The 15,271-nt window shown below is 44.3% G+C and overlaps 3 protein-coding genes across 5 annotated transcripts in view; 1 reads left to right on the top strand and 2 right to left on the bottom strand.

Annotated features, from left to right (window-relative positions):
• Nucleotides 1–312, bottom strand: part of PAK2 (p21 (RAC1) activated kinase 2) — a 39,988-nt gene extending 39,676 nt beyond the window's left edge. The window contains exon 1 of the mRNA XM_057429020.1: nucleotides 146–312. The gene's annotated coding sequence lies outside the window, so the exon portion shown is untranslated. The remainder of the gene's footprint in view (nucleotides 1–145) is intronic.
• Nucleotides 313–3,292: 2,980 nt separating this feature from the next.
• Nucleotides 3,293–8,261, bottom strand: PIGX (phosphatidylinositol glycan anchor biosynthesis class X). 3 transcript variants are annotated; one of them, XM_057429026.1, is made up of 6 exons: nucleotides 8,172–8,261; nucleotides 7,728–7,791; nucleotides 7,115–7,256; nucleotides 5,984–6,194; nucleotides 4,625–4,725; nucleotides 3,293–3,691 (listed from the first exon to the last, which is right to left on the bottom strand). In XM_057429026.1, exons 1-6 carry the CDS (start codon nucleotides 8,242–8,244, stop codon nucleotides 3,533–3,535), a joined length of 750 nt encoding a protein of 249 aa, XP_057285009.1. In that variant the 5' UTR covers nucleotides 8,245–8,261; the 3' UTR covers nucleotides 3,293–3,532. The 3 variants fall into 3 exon arrangements, 2 of the variants coding, with proteins under 2 accessions (XP_057285009.1, XP_057285010.1); XM_057429027.1 differs by having other exon boundaries at nucleotides 3,467–3,691; nucleotides 5,880–6,194; XR_008974863.1 differs by lacking the exon at nucleotides 3,293–3,691 and having other exon boundaries at nucleotides 5,246–6,194.
• Nucleotides 8,262–10,478: 2,217 nt separating this feature from the next.
• On the top strand, nucleotides 10,479–11,472 carry CEP19 (centrosomal protein 19). The gene is made up of 2 exons (XM_057429030.1): nucleotides 10,479–10,699; nucleotides 10,977–11,472. Exons 1-2 carry the CDS (start codon nucleotides 10,570–10,572, stop codon nucleotides 11,336–11,338), a joined length of 492 nt encoding a protein of 163 aa, XP_057285013.1. The 5' UTR covers nucleotides 10,479–10,569; the 3' UTR covers nucleotides 11,339–11,472.
• The last annotated feature ends 3,799 nt before the right edge of the window (nucleotides 11,473–15,271 follow it).

The following is a 15,271-nucleotide window of genomic DNA, read 5'->3' on the forward strand; positions in this document are numbered from 1 at the left end:
CGGAAGCGCCGTGAAGCAGGACCGGGGCGGGGGGGGGGGAAGAGGGAGAAAAGCCACCGCCCCGAGTTCGCCGCCCGCCTCAGGCCCGGCCCGACGGGCTCCACAAAGGACGGAAGGCGCGGCCGGCAGGTGGGAGCGGACTCACCGAGCTGGGGCGGCGCCTGCCGCCTCGGAGGACGGACGGGCTGAGCGGGGCGCGGCCGCCACTCGGCGCCTCTGCAATGGCGGCGGCGTCGGGAACCCACCGAGGCGGCGGCGGCGGCAGGAGCCGGAGGGGAAGCGGAACCGCCGCGCGTGGCCACAGCCCGCGGGGGCGGGGCAATGCTCAGGTGACTACAACTCCCGGCGGGCACCGCGCCTGCGCCGGAAGCGGGTGTCTGCGGCAGCGGCCTGCATGCCCCGCTTCACCGCTGGGGGACGGGGCGAGAGGGGCCGCGGCATCACTGCTCGAGGCCTGCGTCCGCCCTCAAATGCCCAAGGCAGAGCAGCGCTGGTTTGGGGTCACGTCATTAAGCTTTACATACATAACTTCTTTTGCGGTGGGCTATAGCCAGCTGCAGAGCAGAGACCCGCCAGACCAGAAAAACAGAGGCAGAGCACTTCTGAACTGCTTCTTCTTCACCCTTTTTTTTCCATCTTCTGGCATTTAAATTTGACATTATTAACTCAATGCGTCATTTTGTGAGAGGAAAACTGGTTTTGCACAGCACAGTGGTGTCATCTGTCAGTGGCTCCTTGGGGTGTGCCCCAGCTTACTGAGTGAACAGAGCTGGTGGCAGCAGAATTACTGCAGAGCAAATGGTCACAGAAAACTCACCCCTACAGACCTGCCTTATTTCAGCCCCCCTCTTTCAAGAACAGTACACCAGAGTGACCCTGCTATAAGCTGGTATAGACTTCTTTGGTCTGCTTCCTACCACAGGCAAAGCCATCATTTTCACTCCTCTTTGCATGCTGCTGTTACTTTCCCATTCTGACTCAATTCTATAGTTGATCTTACCAGGACCAAGTTTTTGCTAATTCATCTCTGCATGTACCTCTCAACAAACCACAGCAGGTTTCTGAACTTCACACTTCCCTCAGCTCTACTTCCCTTCCCTATAAGGTCTCCCTACTTATTGCTGTTTCAGCCTTGTACCCCTAAACCCAGTCAGCTGCCACTACAAACCACTCTCCGAATCCTTTCCCCCCTCCCAGTCTTCTGTCTCCCTCCCCAGGCACATCTTTTTAAACCAACTAGGAGGGTTGTTTTGTGATTCAGAAAATCTTAACTCCTAGCATGGTCTTTAACACCCCTACCTACCCCTTTTCTTAAATTGCTCTGATTCAGGCCTTACGCATATTAATGATAGATAATGTTTGTGTCCATCCCCTCTATGTATGTTCTCTTGCTGAGAATTCACTCCTTTGTCTCCAGAGTTGCCAGGAATTTTCCAAAGGGCAACAACTGCTTTGCAGCTCATCCTCTGTGTCTGGGAGTGATCCCTGTAGGACTGGCACCTGCATCCTCCAGTGTCTGGCACACCATCAGGGCATTCTTGCTAAATGCAGGGCTTGCTAAATGACAGCAATTTTCAGTATGGGAAAGAAAGCTTAACTGGCAAGTTCCTTCAAACTGGACGCTTACAAGAGTTATTAGATTTATTGACAGCTTTGGGAAAAAAAAAAAAAGCCAAACCAAACTACAAAAATCCCAAAATAACAAACAAACAAAAAAAAAACCCCAAACACCAAAACCCACCCCAAAAACTTGTCTACTATAATACAAATGCTAGAGATATAAAACTAACATCCATTGAGAAGTTCTGTGATTTCTCTCATAGTTTACATTGATCAGAAGAATTACTCGAGTTGAAAAGCTTATTGGTGGGATCTTCATGTATTTTAGATACACTGAGCCACGTGCCAAACAAAATTATTAGTGCACTTTTAAACCCTTCTGAAGTCAACTATTTGTTTAGTATTGACAGTGCCAAGCCCCCTGTAATTCAAGACCCTCCTCCCTCAGTTTCTCCTATGGCATCTTACCACTAATGTGAGTTTCCATTCTCACATCTTCACTTGTACAGATTCCCAAGTTATCCACTTACTATATTTTCTCTCATTTGTCCAAAGGATATTAGCATTTTCTTTCACAAGGCTGTGATATCAGGCAGCTTGTTTTAGCTGAAGAATCCAACCTGTGATACTCAACTGGTACTATCTGATGTTAAAAACCCAAAACCAAACAAACAAAGAAACCATGAGCTTTCAGGTGATAAGAGACCTGCCAGAACTGGGTGACAACCTGAGATGATGCCTTTCCAAGGGTCAGACTGCAACACAGAATGACTTACCTTTGTAACAGAGAGCATAAGAACTCAACTCAGGGAATTAAAAATCCCACTCAGACAATTAAAAATCCCACTCAGACAAGCATTACCACACTGGTCCACAGCCCTGCTATGATGTGGTTAAACAGGCCGCCAAATCTCACTGCAATTGTTCAGTTCAGTGTCTCCCTTCCCCCAAGCAGATGCAGAGCATGACTTCTCTGAGGTAGCGGATGAAGGACTGGCGCAGCCACCATCATTCAGCACAGTCGAGGGAAAACAAGAGCCCAGTGTCAGAGCACTTGCCAACCTGTCGTGGGCGAAGTCACAAGACGAGCTCTCTATTGAATTCAGCAGAAGCAGAAGAAAGATGTTCAAGGGATCCTGAAGCTACAGCTGGACAGTGATGAAAGGCCAATTCTGATGAGAAGCCTTGGCTGCACACTGAGCCCTCAAAAGAGGACAGAATTTGAAAACCAGAATATTCATTCGTCCCCTCACACACACTCCCAAAAATCACCTGCTTTTATTGACTTATTCTTGGCTTATAGAAAATAAAATCTATTTTCTCCACCAACAGTCCCAGGAGTTACTGTAAACTCATAATGCCACCTACTGACACTGAGAAGAAACAGCAGCCAACCCCTTGTCAATCAAGAGCAACTCGGGGTTTCCATCAAGTATTTTACTTCCCATTCCCTTGTATTTATCAGCTGTTCTGACAGCTCAATGCAAGTCTTCTAATTATTTGCTTCTACTTAGTATCTTTTCACCAGTTTTTATCTTCCAAGGGTTACTTCTTCCCGCATCTGAAATAGAGTGAAATTTCTTTCAAGTTGTCTAAATTCTTTCTAAACCAATCTGACCAAGAGCAACTAATCCCTAACAGTTATTAGGATGGGAGAGATTATTTAAGCCTTCTCCTGCAAGCACAGGATGTCTCTTCACAAATTCATACATAACACATCTGGACAACAAGCTTAAAATTCAGAAATTTAATGAGTAGTTGATGTTTCTCATACCCACAGGCTATGGGTAAGAACACACCACAGGTTCTGGTGTGTGTAAGGTGTTCATAAGAATTGGACCAAATGATTATAACCCATTATGGGACCCTCGCACATTACTTATATCGAAATAAAAGTGAAATAGGATTCATTTAGGAAGCAGATGTAATACCGTAAGTTTTGCTGGATGTAGGTCAGTCATTCCATATTTCTTTATTCTGAGCAGGTCACCTCAGAGAATTGTCCATATTTGCACATGGCTGCAAGAATCAGACTGGAACAGAGCACTGTGGCAAGAAGAGTCACGGCACACACCATGGAAATATGTTGCCTGAGCCCCACTGGAACCTGCAGAATGGATTCCTCATGTGCCTAAGAAGAAAAATAAATGGATGACACACATTTAACAAGCTATTTATTTTTGACTGCAATTTGGATGATTAATAAATATGTTTAATTAGCCCTTTGCTAAGGCTTCTTCCTGGACTCAAAATCAAAACTGTTTACAGCAAATGGAGCCCCAGCTGCTCCTGCAGTACAAAGCACAATAAATTTATCTGCTCAAAATCAATTTATGAGCATTTCACCAATCACCAAGACGCCAATTTTCTCAAAGGTGAATAACTATTTGGTTTCTCTCTTTGATGTGTGATGTGTTGTTACAAAAACAAGAAATTTGTTACGAGCCAAATGAGTCTTATTTCTGAATCTCTTCACTACTGCAACCCTTTTGAGTATCAAATGCAGTTGCTGACAACACTAAAGATCCCACTTTCCTTGGTTTTGAGTTATAATAAAGAGACTATGTGTTTTCCTAGATACTCAGCCAATCAGATAACAACCAATCAAATAGAAGTGACCTTTTGTTTAAGATGCTATTCCGTCAATCTCTGCAGTTTTACTCCTCCTTTAGTTTGGGTATAAAGTAGTTTTCCATTTCACTACTCTTCTGAAGCACCTATGTTCTAAAGACTTCTCTTAGTTTGACCAGTGCCAATTATATCCTAGAATTCCAAGTAAATTTATATCCCAAAATTCCAAGGAAAAAATAAAAGGAAAAAAAAAGGTGAGGATGTGCTCATCATAAAGACCAGAAGAGCACAGTTACTACAAGTATGTCAGAAGGGCAGGATAACCCCCACTAAAAGCCAATCAGAAAGGAAGAAAGGAGCTTCCCTAAGAGGGAATTGCACAACTAATCTTTTACTGATTAGTTCCTGTGCTATGGAAGTTGCTATTCACAAGGAAAAAGAAAAGGCAGCAATTGTTAGAAGAGAAGCAAGAATTCCCACAGAAATAACTCACAGACTTGTGTGTTATGCTGTACCACTGACAGGGGCCAGCATTTTTGCCTGAGCAGGGAGCTTCCACTTCAGCAGCCTTCCAACACTCTGCTGGCAGGCGACCTGCGGAAGATGTTAATGCATCAGCAAGATCCATGTGGGACAAAGCAATACAGTCTACAAGGCTTTTCCAAATGAGGTATCCTTCCTCCACAACAGCTTGACAGAATCTACTCCCTGAAAGCCACCAGGTGAAACAGCACTGACAGAAATGTGCCAACTAATCTGCACAGTTAAAGTGGTACTGGGCAGTCCTTTTCATGTACTTTGTAACTCTTTCCAATATGGTAGGTACCCAAGAAACAATTTCACTTGGGTGGTATCTTGGCCCTTCCATCCTTAACAGGGCAAAGAATTCATCATTAGCCTGTAGACCCCTCAACTTTAGCTGTACAGTTATTATTTCTCTTCCCCCCAAAACAAAGTCATTCTTTCATTTCTTGCTGGCCTCGTGCTGGCACATGCAGGAATTCTCCTCCAATACTTCAAATGCTTTCAAATGAAAAATAAATATGTTTTATTTATTATTATTTACTATTTACATAAGTAGTAAATGTGGCAGAAAAATGGGAAGACTTCATACCCTTTTTAATTGACCAGGCAGTGTTCCCTGCCCTTAAGTCTATCCCAGAAAATGATTGCTCAGATAATGCGCAAATGACGATAAAGTAGCTGAGAATCATTAGCATATTTGACTTGGCAGCAAGTAAGAATAATTTTGTGAAAGGAAATACAATTTGTAGCAAAAATCTAGGATTTCATTGTTAATGTAATTTGAAATACTGTCACTGGATTATCAGATTCTTGTTTCACACGAGTCTGAGACTCCAACCATGCTAACCTTCAGGCACAGAGTTTTCTACATTCCCCCCCCTTACCATGCAGGGAATGCAGGAAGTGTTACAAACCATCACAATACTCTGATTACTCTAAATACGTGACAGTGAATATTAAATATGCCCTGCATGGCTTCAGCTGCCAAGAGAAACACTGAAAAAGCCATGTGAACACCCAGCTCCTTACAAGCCAAGGATTGTGACAAGCAGATCAACTGCCAGTGCTGCCCACTACAGCACAATGGTACAACAGCAGCAGCACAACACCAAGAAGTGTATTAACAATTAATCTGCCTTTGGTCAGACAGCAGCAGCATTCAAAGAGGAAGAATGGGGGTCTTTATCAGGGCCACTATCTTCCCTTCATGTTCACATGACTACCGAGAGCTCCATCTCCAGAAGACAAATACAGAACCAGACTCCAACCTCTGTATTGCCCACTGTTACTCCTCTCTCCCCAGTAGAACAGGTAACAAGAATCTCACTGTCACAGCAGCAGACCAGTACTTCTGGGCTCTTCAGCATAACCAACACTTCCTCACTGTCTTCTGCCGGCCGGTGGTACCGGCCATGCACAGGCAAGGTAGCTGTAAAGCAGTGAAAACACCAAGGGTCGGGTTCCAGGTACAGCAGAACTAGAAGATCTGTTGCTAAGTACTCAGGAGCCTCCACATCAACATCAGGAATTAGCACTGCCTGCAAGTGAAGAAAGATACAGATGTGGCTGTGATCAGACTCCATGCAAGGGAGAGATGTGGGATAAAAAATAATGTATGCACATTTTGTGCATGATTCGGGGATTTAAAAAGCCACTGTCTGCTGTGGTGACCTGCTTGCAGTGACAGAAGGAAAAAGTATTTTCCTTATTTTAACACTGGGCCTTATTTCATGGTCAGGAAGAAAATTCTGTCCTGTGCTGGTTTTGGCTGGGGTAGAGTGAATTTTCTTCATAGTAGCTGTATGGGGCTATGTTTTAGATTTGTGCCGGAAAATGGCTGATAACACAGGGACATTTCATTACTGCTGAGCAATGCCTACACAGAGCCAAAGCCTTTTCTGCTCCTCACAGCACCCCACCAGCGAGCAGGCCGGGGTGCACAAAGAGTTGGGAGCGGACAGAGTCAGGACAGCTGACCCCAACTGACCAGAGGGATATTCCATACCATATGGTGTCACGCTCAGCATATAAAACTGGGGAAAAAAGAAGAGGACTGAATGTCCCCTATTCAGAGTGATGGTGTTTGTATTCCCAGGTGACAGTTACATGTCATGGAGCCCTGCTGTCCTCGAGATGGCTGAACACCTGCCTGACCATGGGAAATAGCGAATGAATTCTTTGTTTAGCTTTGCTTTGTTTAGCCTTTTGCTTTACGTGTTAAAACTGTCTTTATCTCAACCCATGAGTTTTCTCACAACACAAAATACCCTGCACGCCAGGTGATGCTGATCAAGCCAAGAGATACAATGAGGTGTCATGAAGATAACACTGTGTGGCACCTCCTTCCAGGAAAAGGAGTTCATGATCTTGGTTCAACGAGCCAGATGACCAGAGATTACAACTTCCTGAGCATCCTTATCTGAGTACCTGCCAGATGTCTTAGCTTTGGGGTTGTTACCTTTGTTAAATTGTGCTGCTGTAGGGATGCCAGCTCATAGGGATCCACGTAGATTCCTGGTGGAAGATGAGTTCTAGCTGCCACTGTGCATCCTCCTGAATGCTCCCGCACTACACCAAGCTCTACCTTCAATAGCAGGTCCCTTAAAACAAGCAACAGAAGCAAAACATTTACACCCATGCTTCAAAAGATGACAACCCCTCTTTCCCCACACAAGAGACATACTCTCAAATGTGCAAAAATGAGCTGCAGCTCTTACTATGTGCAATCAATTAAGAAATGGATCCTGCTCAAGCCATGCTATGCTTCTCTAGTTAGGATGAGGTAGTTCACCCTAACTCCACATCCATAACCAGAATGAAGTTTTGCTTCTTTGTTAATGTCTCAGTACTACCAACGGCCTCCACACAGCTCTCAGAAAAGAGCCTCCTACTCCTCCTCCACTATAGCTTGTAACTGTCAGTTACTTGATCATGCTAATATATCCTAGTACCTAACCATGCCTATGTATCAAAACCTCAGTGCATGGATACAACTATGCATTAATTAAGAGAAACTTCTTCACAGGTAAAATTACCCTGCACGTTATTCTGATGCAGCTTTCACATCTTACCTGTGAAACCCCTCTTTCAAAAGCTCCTGTGTGACAGTGGCACCCTCACAAACAGCCTGCACACCTAAAAGAGCACAGAATGAACAAGTAACAGCATAAGCACACATCATTATCACATGGACAATTTTAACAAGCAAAATATAATATATATGTACATTTAAACTATGAGCACGCTATCTGCAAAATCTCTCACAGAGAAGGGCAACAGCAATTCACTGAGACCAGCAGCAGAAGTTTATCAGGTCACTGCTCGAAGGGCCTCCACCACTTCTGCACTGGCCCGGGGCTGCCCGGCCGGCTCCCTCAGCCACAGCACCCGCAGCACCATCAGCACCCTCAGCAGCAGGAAGAGGAAGGAGCTTCCCATGGTCCCGCCTTACCCCCGACCCTCGGCCGGGACAACGAGGAGCTGCTGCCCCGCGCCCAAGCCAGGCCGGCTCTTACGGAAGGCGCAGAGGAACGCGGCCAGCGCGGCACTGAGCAGCGCCTCTCCCCGCCACCGCAGGCCGCCCGCCATTGCGGGGCCAGCTCCACACGGCCTGGCTCCCGTTCCGAGCGCCCACGGAGTCCGCCTGACTCCGGAGGACATATCTGCCCCTCGCTACTCGGCGACAGCGGGACTCACCGCTAAATACTTCTCTGACGCTTCAGTTCTGCCGCTGTCCCCACCTGGTGCGGGGATCCGCAGCGGTAGAGGCCAGCCGAGCCCCAAGCCGTCCCGCAGGCGCTATATTGGGCAGCCCAGAAGGGGCCTTAGGCGCCAGGGGCCGGCGGCGCAGCTGTGGCCATGGCAACCACAGCGGGTAGACCATGGAAACGAGGCCCGCCCTGGCCGCCGCTTCTCGTCCCCTGCGCCGGCAGAAGGCCGCTGCGGAACGGTTTCCTGCCTGAGGTGAGGGGAAAGGGCGAGAGGTGGGAAGGGACGAGAGGTGGGAGGGGCGAATCCGATCTTTTCCCACTTACCTCCTCTCCCTCAGTGTTTAGGCTTCCACCGCGAGGGATTACTTATCTGGCAGAAACACGCGATAGAAAAGCGGCTTTTTAACGGCAAAAGTAGTCTTCTGCAGCACAGAAACTGGCAAGTCAAAAACACTCACGTGACTGTGTTTCAGAGCTCCTGAAGCCCGTCTTTCACGCCTGGTAGCAGAGGTCTACTGCTTGCCTTACCTAGTGATATGAAACCTCTTTCTCCTCTTTTACGCGGATCCAAACAGCTTCTTATGTTTGTATTACTTGTCTAAGGATTTCTTTCCCATTTCAGAGGTGGAGTCCCACTCTAATGATCGCCAATGACCCTTCAAAAAGCTATTTCAGCTCAGTTTGAAGCATCGTTTCTCATTTTCAGATGGTAAAAGTGGCTCTTGAGAGAATTCTGCTTTTAAAAGTAAAAGGTAGAAGCAGCTGCAGTAAATTTTCAGTACTGAGAACATTATTGCAAAATTGAACTCTTTCTTATATTCTTTTTGACAAAGAAGAGTTTTTACTCAACTTTGAAGTAGCTTTTGAAGAATAATGCAATTTTTCTTGGTGTGGAGACATACGTTATTGGGGGGGGGTGTAAAATTTCTTATTACTGCAGTCTGTAGGGCAGTCGGAGGAGATAACCTTCACATTTGGAATATTTTCACTTATTTAAAACCAGAAGAAAAATAACACATTTGGTGTTATTAGTTGCCCTACACTGGGTAAGAAGGATCTGCAGCAGATTTAGATCCTTCAGTCTCCTCTAACATTTTATCTGACTCAACGCAGGGATGAAGCCAAGAGCAGAGCTGACACTGAGTTGTTCTTGAGCATTTTGGGTACAGAAAAATGCAATAAGACATAAAAAGAGAAGCTGCTGCTGCCAGTCAGACAAACATTCCTCTCTCCTGCTGCAAGACAGAATACTTCAGATAACAATAAAAGGATGATTATGGATTAACTTCCTAACCTTCTTGATGTTATAGCTGACCGATGCACTGACAGGTTCTCCCTTACCATATGAAATAAGGAGTATGATATCCCCAGGTTTGTGATAGAGACACATAAGGATACTTGAAACATATCAGTCAGTTTGTATCTTTTCAAAGCAAATACAAGTATGTATAAGGTTTTTGCCTTTGTTGCATCTCCTGCAACATTCATATTAGTTTTCTGTTAACTCTTTCAGTGGGGTTCCAAGACGTTTCCAATGTTTGTGTTACCTGCATTTTTCTAAAGATAAATTTTTCAAATATGCTCAGATAACCTGACAGCAAAACTGTATTGTTATATCATTACTGAAAAGTCAGATTCTCCCTAATGTCACACATGGAGCTTCCATGTGAACTACAAGGCATCGCAAAGTTAGAAGCCTGCCGGTTAGAGCAGCAAAGGGTTTGGTAGGTAAGCAATTCCTGGCTTTCCAGAGCAATGGATATAACATGCAGTAAATACTGCTTGTGAAGAAACTGTAATACGTTGATTTACTATCTTATGACATTTTTCACTTTAAAAAAGGAGTATTGAAACCAACCATATTTTAGTTAACATTTGACTGTGTAGTACTTTACTTAGCTGTTAGACTAAAAGGTAATCCTGGCCAACCAGTGACAGAAGTCTTAACCAGCAGCCGGGAATCACTCTGCACCCTGCTACTGGACTACAGAGCACACAGGGACATGCTCAGCTTCCACTGAAACTGGGGAGACTTACACCTTGGCTGCATGGTTTTCTGCATTTGTACCACTCTGATCTTGATAAAAGTAACAGTACTAGGAGGCAGTCCCTTTTTTCTTTCCCTGTTTTTCAGTGAGCTTCGACATTGCTGAGGACATCTCTCATAAAGCTGAGCACGCTTCAGCCAGCAGGAAGAACTGGAATGACTTACGTTGCAAAGAAGTGTGGCGTCTGCTTTCAGCCTCCATCCATTATCTTGATCTACACAGAAGCCAGCAAGGATAAGACTCGCCAGCGGATCATGCCTGTCAGGAATTTCTCCATGTTCTCAGGTGTGGTGTGTTTACTTGTAGCATTCCCCCTTTCCCCCCCCTAGACACAGTGAGAGCAACAGCTAGTTGGTAATAGCATTTTTAGTGGCCACTGGGTAGCTTTTCACCAGTGTGCAGGGAGTGCAAAGAGGGGTTGGTTTGGGGTAACATTGTCTCCCCTGAGAAGCCCAGGGCTATGTCTTAACCTCAGCAGTGGCTCTCTAAGTCTGGACATCTCACTCATGGGGGTTTGGGAGAAGAGTATACCTGTAAGTCTTCAACGTGGCTTTCTCTTTAGACTGCAGCATGGCTGCTGAGCAGCTGAAGAATAACTCTAGGCACAAGGCTTATCTAGAAGGAGTCTCACTGTGTCAGCTGCAGAAGCTGTACAGTTTGCTGAAGGGTCATTTGAGAGGAGAGAGCCTGGCTGAGAGCTTGGAAAAGTTTCAGCAGGAAAAGCCCATTGACCCAGAAGAGGATATGAACAAACTGGATGACAGGGAGCTAGACAAAAGGAAGAGGATCATGGATGAGCTGTTTGAAAAGAACAGGAAGAAGAAGGATGACCCAGATTTCATCTACAACATTGAGGTTGAGTTTCCAAAGGATGAGCACCTGGAATCCTGTAGCTGGGACATAGAGTCAGGTGAAGAAATCTGATTCTGGACAAAGATGTGTTGGATGGACAGCTCAGAGACAAATCCTGGAGTCCTAACGGACAATGATGTCGGCGAACACAGCCACATTGTTTTCAGCTCATGCAGCTGATGCACATGACACTGGCTGCGGAAAACGCGAAACCTAAGGAGCTACAGCAATTCCAGTTTTAAGTGAACTTTAAGAAGTCAGACCTGATGAAATGGAAATTGGACAGCTGAACTTACTGTATGGTTTTAATCTTTTCCTATGTATAAATGTCCAAAATAATTTTCAGTTATTTAATCTTCCACTTGTTTATATTTCAGTCAGCTTTGGCTGAAAACCTCATCACCAGCTTGCCTTGCTGTCATTTCTATTCTGCATTGGCTGAAAATGAAGTGTTAAATATTTATGTCTTGAAAGCAGTGTTAAAGCGTTATTGTATAAGTATGGTATTTATTATTACTTGCTGGAATGTTAAGTGGGTATTAGTCTTTCTGGATAAGTCAACATTGCATTCAGAATATTACGCTCACATTTCCTGGGCAATGCTTAAATTTCCAGCTTACAGAACTATAAATCATTATATTTAAGAAATGGAAGGACAAACAGTAGGTTGGTTTTTTTGTTGTTTTTTTTTGGGGGGGGGGGAGAGGGGTATTTCTTTTGTTGGACTTTTTGTTTGTTTTGGTTTGGAGGTTTTTGTTTGGTTTTGGGGTTTTTTTGTTTGTGGTTTCTTTGAGACAACCAGGACAATTCCTGCTCTGGAGATATGGGCTCAGAAAGCACTTCAGAGCAAAGAATGTTCACCTAAGACTTCTGCAGCCCCATGTCCCCAAGCTGCCATTGAAGGAAGAAGGGGAGGCATGCAGGCACACGTGTACCTCAGGTGACCACAGCAATCACAGTCACACAGGAGACGGAAGGAAAAATGTTTCATGCAAAGGCTCCGCTCTAACCTGGGGGATTTGAAGATCAAAACCAAACCCTGAATTGCTCCTACAAATCAATGAGCCATTGCAACTTACGAACCATAGGAACAAAGGTATTTTTTACACTAAAGAGGATTTCATCATTAGCCAGCTTTATTCTACCCACTATAACTTCCACAAACAATTGTTTCCCCAGATAGCATGTGTAGTCACCTGGATTACGGCAGGGAATAGAGGTGGTCATCACTGCTACAAGAGGACCTGTTCAAAAGAGAATGCCACAATGCTCAAAAAGCATCATATAATGCTACTGCTTATGCACTCAACATCAGTGCTCCCCCAACAACAACAACCTGGTTCTGTTCCTTTAAATGCAACCACAATAAATGTTCAACAAGCTATAAGGTCTTCTATTACTTACTTCACTTAAATGATAGGGCAGCCCCTTGCATCTCTGCTGAATCCATATGTTGATACACTAAGGGGGGGACTATAAATAACTAAACAAATTTCAGGGGCTACTGAACCAGAAGCATAGATATGACCACACTAATCCTAAACCCTTCAAACTTTGCACTTTGAACCACTTCTACTTGCCATCATCAGATTAGAAAATTATTGTTACCTAAGCCAGGCAAATGCTTACAAACAGAAAACCAAAACAAAATACATTCTTCCCATAAAGAAATCAGCATTATTTAGAACAGTCAGCTTTACCAAGCACACTGTAGCTGTGGAGTGTGCACATCTCTGTCAAAAGACAGTTATTCTTGAGAGATTGAACAGTGATATACAGAAGTTTTAGTATTTACCAGCCTAAATGAGTAACAGCTCATGAATGTTCATGTTCCCCCTCCATTCTCAGAGACAGCTCTTTTGCAAGCTGTATTCTGCTGTTAGCTTGGTTTCAATAGCCAGGTCAGACACCATGTAACTGAGCAGAGCCTGTCAAGCAGAAATCAGCTCTATCAGAGGACAGATTAAACTCTATACGGGTGAGTTCACTCTTTCCATGACTCACCAAGCTGTTTGAGGGTCACAGGCTCCTGTCAAACAAATGTCCATATGGTCACAGTAGACACTAAAGCACAAAACGCAGGTGACACAAGGGGATTTGTAGAGAGGATCTTTGGGTGACGAGCGATAACTAGCCTCGGTGCTCTGCTTCATCACAATGAAACAGTGAAGCCAAATACGAAACTGGAGCAGCATGAGCCTCCTGCATCCTGAAATAAACACTGCAAATTGGGTTTGGGCAGTGCTGAAAATATGCCACTTCAATTTTTCTACAGCCACGATTTCTCCATCACATACTTTTACCACTTTGCTGGAAGATTTGGTCAGATTTAAGCAAGGTTTGGTGCCACCAGATAGCACTTGGTTTGAAAAACAGTATTTTGTTTCTTGAAGTTTAAATATTATTCCTTGCCCTTCATACTAAACTGCTTCTAAATTAAAGGAAAACTCAGCAAGCCTGTCCCCACCAGCTGCAGCATGGTGTGTGCAGTCAGCTCAAACAGGAAGAGAATACAGCTCCTCTGCTAAATCAGTATTGAACTAACAGCCTGCTCCAGACAGATATGTAAATATCTCACAACTGACATTAAAGAGCTCAGCTCTGTTATCAGGCCTGGACTTCGTTAGAACACCACCTCAGATCATCTTCACAGAATTTTGATTAATGGGGCTACAAACTACATGTACATTGAAGTCAACCACATGGTCCTGGTTCACCTGGAAAGCCCAACGTCTCCCTCCCACTGCAGTTTGTCACTACAACCCAGAAGAGGCAGCATCAATGTATTCAGAGCCTTGTTCTCCACCACAGAGGCACTCTGGAGATGTTGGTATTTTGATTGAGAAATATTCAAAAAAACAGCCGAATTTCTAAGAGTGAAACAAGGAGGCAGTGCATCACGGCTCTGCTCATCAGCCCCCTTCCCTCCCCAGGGCAGAGCAGTCTAGGAAGCTGGAGGAATCCCCCAGTGGAAAGGGAGTAGAATTCTTGAGAGCCATTTAACTTCTCATCTCTATTCAAAATAAAACCAGAGATGTGACATTACACATCCCATCACAATCTTTTATCCACTCTAATGCAATCCTAGACTTTCAAATACCTGTAGGGAAGACTTTACCTCATGGCAGACTGTTCCACAGGTTAGTTTCGCCTAACAAATGGTGCTGTTAAGACAAATTCCAGGGTTTCCTGCATGGCTCTAAAAAGTCAAACAGAATGAAAACAGTTAATTCAGCATGAGAGATGACATTTTGAAACAAGTCCATCATTGTTACACCAAAGTGTAACTCCAGTCCTCCCCACACCCCAAATTACCATCTCCCAACTGTTGCTAGCTCCAGAATTTGAGATAAAGACTTCTTATATCAAATACTTTTTTCACTCTAAGAAAACCTATACCTTGGGATGGGAAGGAAGATGAAGGGGTTAAGATCTGGCAGCAGAGATACCAGATGTGTCTCTGGCTTATCAGATTTATAGATTTATTATGTAAAACCCCTGAATACGTACTTCTGATGGATGTTTCCCCTCTATTTTTAGAACATGTGTGGATAGCTCATGTGGAAGAGAAGTTCCTGTCTGTGCCCCTTGGGTTCAACAGGAGCCCTACCCTGCAAACCACACACAGCTCTTCTGTATACAAAAAATGTTCATCACTGCTTTGCTAGAAGCAGGTTGTTTCCCTCTCCCAGTTTAGTGTTTCAGGATTAGGGCAATTTCCACACTAATCCTGTTCTTCAGGCATCTGTAACAATCATAATAATATCTGTAAGAATATATGTAAGGGACAACATGAAAGAAAAATATCACTTTGCAAATGTCTCATTAAAAAAGGATTTCTAAGATGCAAAACACGATCTACAAGTTGTTATAACTAGATTAACAACAAATGTTTCCTTTGAATACTGTATTTTAATTAATTAGATTAACATTAATACAGTTTGTCAAGTCATTCATTTCCCCATTACAAAGTTAAAACATTAAAGTTGACAGAGCAGGACACTG

This window comes from Pezoporus wallicus, unplaced genomic scaffold (genome assembly GCF_028554395.1).
Source record: "Pezoporus wallicus isolate ANWC-B61680 ecotype Strahan unplaced genomic scaffold, APGP_CSIRO_Pwel_v1 contig_593, whole genome shotgun sequence".
NCBI lineage: Eukaryota > Metazoa > Chordata > Aves > Psittaciformes > Psittacidae > Pezoporus > Pezoporus wallicus.

Excerpts from the sequence above, each read along its gene's own strand:
- CEP19 (XM_057429030.1), top strand. The coding sequence starts at position 10,570 with ATGACTTACGTTGCAAAGAAGTGTGGCGTCTGCTTTCAGCCTCCATCC. Across the intron at positions 10,700-10,976 it reads GAATTTCTCCATGTTCTCAG|ACTGCAGCATGGCTGCTGAG; the intron begins GTGTGGTGTGTT and ends CTTTCTCTTTAG.
- PIGX (XM_057429026.1), bottom strand. The coding sequence starts at position 8,244 with ATGGCGGGCGGCCTGCGGTGGCGGGGAGAGGCGCTGCTCAGTGCCGCG. Across the intron at positions 7,257-7,727 it reads TTGAAAGAGGGGTTTCACAG|GGACCTGCTATTGAAGGTAG; the intron begins GTAAGATGTGAA and ends GCTTGTTTTAAG. Across the intron at positions 3,692-4,624 it reads ACAGCATAACACACAAGTCT|GCACATGAGGAATCCATTCT; the intron begins GTGAGTTATTTC and ends TTTTCTTCTTAG.